The sequence below is a fragment of the Pygoscelis adeliae genome, unplaced genomic scaffold (genome assembly GCF_000699105.1).
Source record: "Pygoscelis adeliae isolate BGI_AS28 unplaced genomic scaffold, ASM69910v1 Scaffold971, whole genome shotgun sequence".
In the NCBI taxonomy this organism is placed as follows: Eukaryota; Metazoa; Chordata; class Aves; order Sphenisciformes; family Spheniscidae; genus Pygoscelis; species Pygoscelis adeliae.
This window is the reverse complement of record NW_008824070.1, coordinates 44,946-48,726: the sequence shown is the minus strand read 5'-3', so window position 1 is coordinate 48,726 and position 3,781 is coordinate 44,946. Positions and strand designations below refer to the sequence as shown.

Genomic DNA, 3,781 nt, shown 5'->3' with positions numbered 1-3,781 from the left:
CACATAGGTCCCCTGCTGCAGGCCCAATATGAGACTGTATATCCCATTATTCTAGCAGAGGTGGTTATACCAACCTTTTATGATGCCTACATTCCTCAGCTACCACCAGAGCAACACTGGACTGGCGGTGCCATACCATCTGTCCCACAATGGTAGAAGCTGGGAGTGGCCTGGACACAGGGATGGCAGCCCAGAAGGGAGCCTGGAGCTCCAAGTTGTACACTACCTCTTCACACAGGTTATGTCTATAACAGCAAATTAAATAGTACCAGGGCCTGGCCTCAGGTGTGAGAACTCAGTTGTCTACACTAGTTAACGGTTCATGCCTTCCCCAATATGGCTGTGGCCCGTGTCAGCTTGCATGTCCCCAGACAATGCACAAGCACAGTTCAGGAGTGAACACAGGTGAGCAAACCACCACTGCCAGTGGGCACTCTGGACACACTCTGGAAATGGACTGTGTGGACATGGCCAGGTAGTGCCACCAGCAAAATCTCTTGAGCTGGACTGAGCTAGATCAGCTCACTCTTGGGAGGGGAGAGGATCTGTGTCCTAAACAGGGCAGCCTTAATTGCCCTCTGTATGTACTGTGAGAAGGAGGACTACAATTCTGTGACCTACACAACTGCTCTGCCTGATTCTGCAGCATGTCGGTGGTCCTGGGGCATTACTTTATGGTCCAATCCTCAGCAGAAGCACCAGCAACAGGAAGAAGCTGCAAGACTGTGCAGCAAATGCAAAGGAGAGGCTGAAGAGCTGTGGTGGACCTGGGCTGTGGTGGAGTGTGTTGGGATGGCCACAGTAGTGGATGGTGGAGATGAATCTGGGCAGGTTGAGAGATGGAAGGGCAGTCAGAAGGATGATGGGATAACTCTTCCAAAGCAATGCATGCTGCTTGTATGCAGTATGGATGTGACGATTCTGCTGCAAAATGCCCAGAGACTCTAAAAAGTTGAATGAAATTTGGGCCGCACCACTTGGTGTGCTATCCTGCCCGAGACTTCAGCCAAGACCTCCATGTGCCAGCTTCTCACCTGCCAAATGGGGGAAATAGTCCCAGAGACAGAGGAGTGCAGGTTAGAGGGGACCTGCTCCACTCTCCACAGCCCCCGCAGAGGGTCCTGACATTGTGATCTCTGACAGATGTTTGTTTGGCCAGTTCTTAAAGATTTCCAGAGACAGTGATGTCACATCCACCCCAACAACCTCAATTACTAAGAAAGTTTTCCTTGATATGTCACTTCATTCTCTCCTCTCTAGCTCCCCATTTCTTGTCACCAAAGAGTGAACCTTCTGGCTCTTTTTTGAGGTCGCAGTCATTCCACACTGGCACTAACCACATTTTCCTGTTTCAGTTTGAGCATGCAAAAAATTAAATAACAGAAATATAAGACCGAGGTACTTTTCAATAATTTGCATGCTATTTATTTTGTAGTATTTCTGCACTGGCTATTCTATTAATGATAAAATGTGTAAAAATTATTTCAAATAAATTTTCTTCTTTCTACAGTTCACCAAAAGCATAGCTTCAAAGGCAGTATTCGTGAAATATCCACAGAACTTACATACGCACTATGCCTTCTATGCCCTGCTGCTTATAGTCAGGCTGTGTCACACAACTTCTGAAAAAGTTACAGGTTTTATCAATTTCAAATGGACAGGATACATGCCATAGAAAATGTAGACATCAGATCCTGTTCTCCAGAAACTTTCTCAGCCTACATAGATTGTTAATAGTATACAGCAGAAATACTGACGTCCTGCAAATATGCACACATTTTCCTCCCACCAGGTTACAAAGGCATGGCAGAATTGGATAATATGTGTCATCTCATCATACAAACTCAGCTCTCTGGTTCACACTTCTTCACTTGTTACAAAGCTTACTTCATGTGTTGATCTTATATACACAAACGATTACTGCAGAGACCACAGACAAGTTCTGTTACGGAATATAGAATTCCAGACAGAAAGTACCAAACTGGCAAGAAGTTCCCAGTTACATGCACAGCACAGGGTAGCAGCAGAGATGGCAATTACCACTCTGTACCTTAGGAATAAAAGCACAGAAAGTTTCCAGGTAGGCTGGAAGATTGCGCAAGGGTCAGTAACAGAACAGGAGAGGCTCAAGACGAACACTTTTTGAAATGTATTAGTTTTTGGAAAGCCTGTTTAAATTCTTCATTAAAAGCTGTATAAATGACTGGATTGATCAACGAGTTTAAGTAACCTAACCATGTAAAAAAGTCCAGTAGGATGGGATGAAACCAACAAGCATCTTGGCAGATTGGTAGGACTAGGGACATGACAAAAAAAGGCAGCCAGCAGAAAATGAAAGCTCCCAGAATAATGCCTAAAGTTTTGGTGGCCTTCCTTTCTCTTGCAGCAGAAATTCTTTTCCTTTCCAGGACACTATCTGCAAGTTTTATTTTAACATGATTGATAAATATTGGGGATCCACCTGAATGGGAATGCCCTTCATGAAGGCTAGCATTAATGGAGCAGAGGGAAGACCCAGCAGAGCCGGTAATCAGGTGTGCAGTAGTAAAACGTTTCCCATATAATGAGGGTGGCTTCAGAATCCTGGATCGAGCTGCTACATAAATTCTACCGTACAATATCAGGAGGAGCACAGTCGGGATGTAGAAAGCTCCACAAGTGGAATAAATTGTGTAGGAAATCTGATCTGTGTTCACAGTACACTTTGCAATTTCTTCATGAGCTTTAACTTGCCTCCAGAAAAATGGTGGCACAGAAATACTAATAGATATCATCCAGACCACGGCAATCATGAGTGCTGCTCGGCCAGCGGTCCGGCGTTTGGCATATTCCAAAGCATCTGTGATAGCCCAGTATCTGTCCAGTGCAATAACACAGAGGTGTAGGATTGAGGCTGTGCAGCATGTGATGTCTGATGATAACCAGATATCGCAAAACACTTGGCCAAAGGCCCATGTGTGGGTGACAGTGTAAGCAATACTGATGGGCATTACTAGGACAGACACTAAGAGATCAGTCACTGCCAAGGAGCCAATGAGGTAATTTGCAGGTGTGTGGAGCTTTCTAGTCAGAAAAATTGTAATAACAACAAAAACGTTTGCAAGGATTGTTGCCAAAGTTATAACAGACAGAAGGACTGACAGTGAAATCTTCAGCCCTAATAGTGTCCTTTCATCCAAAGCCAGTGGTGGTTCAGTGAAGTTTAATGACTTATTTGCTGAGCTCTGGAGAGAGAGCTCTGCTGAATGGTTATACTGAGTCATCCTCTGCTCTGATTTCACTTTTCACTTTCCAGTGTAATCTTCCTGGAACGATGAAGAAAGATGCTTACTTTTTTGCTGAAATAGAACTTTTCATTCCAGAGTCCAACACTGAAGAAATATTAATGTGTTGAAAACTTCAGCTTACACAGTAGATGAGGTACTCTCCCAAATAGATTTTCCATCACATCACATCACATCAATGACATCATTGTTAAAGAAAAATGTTAACATAATCATCCAGACATGATTCTGGTGTATGACAATACAAGCGGTACTATAAGTGGTGGGAATTTAGGTGTTTTGCATTTTCATCTTGCAGATGACTAAATCATTCTTTATTATCTTTTATTCACACCTCCTTTCTGAACTAATCTTCTGCAAAGCTGTGTAAATCAATACTGAAGAGTGAGAGGCTGAAAAAGAAACATCTGGGCATGTAATTGATGTCCCTGTGCTTGGGACAAAGCTATCCTCGAGTATTTTCCCTTCCTCTCTAATAGCTGAATGTCACGTTTCTG

The 3,781-nt window shown here is 43.6% G+C and overlaps 1 protein-coding gene across 1 annotated transcript; it reads right to left on the bottom strand.

The window, feature by feature from the left end:
• Positions 1-2,126: 2,126 nt before the first annotated feature.
• Positions 2,127-3,263, bottom strand: HTR1D (5-hydroxytryptamine (serotonin) receptor 1D, G protein-coupled). The gene has a single exon (XM_009334177.1). The coding sequence runs from the start codon at positions 3,261-3,263 to the stop codon at positions 2,127-2,129; it is 1,137 nt and encodes a 378-aa protein (XP_009332452.1).
• Positions 3,264-3,781: the final 518 nt, after the last annotated feature.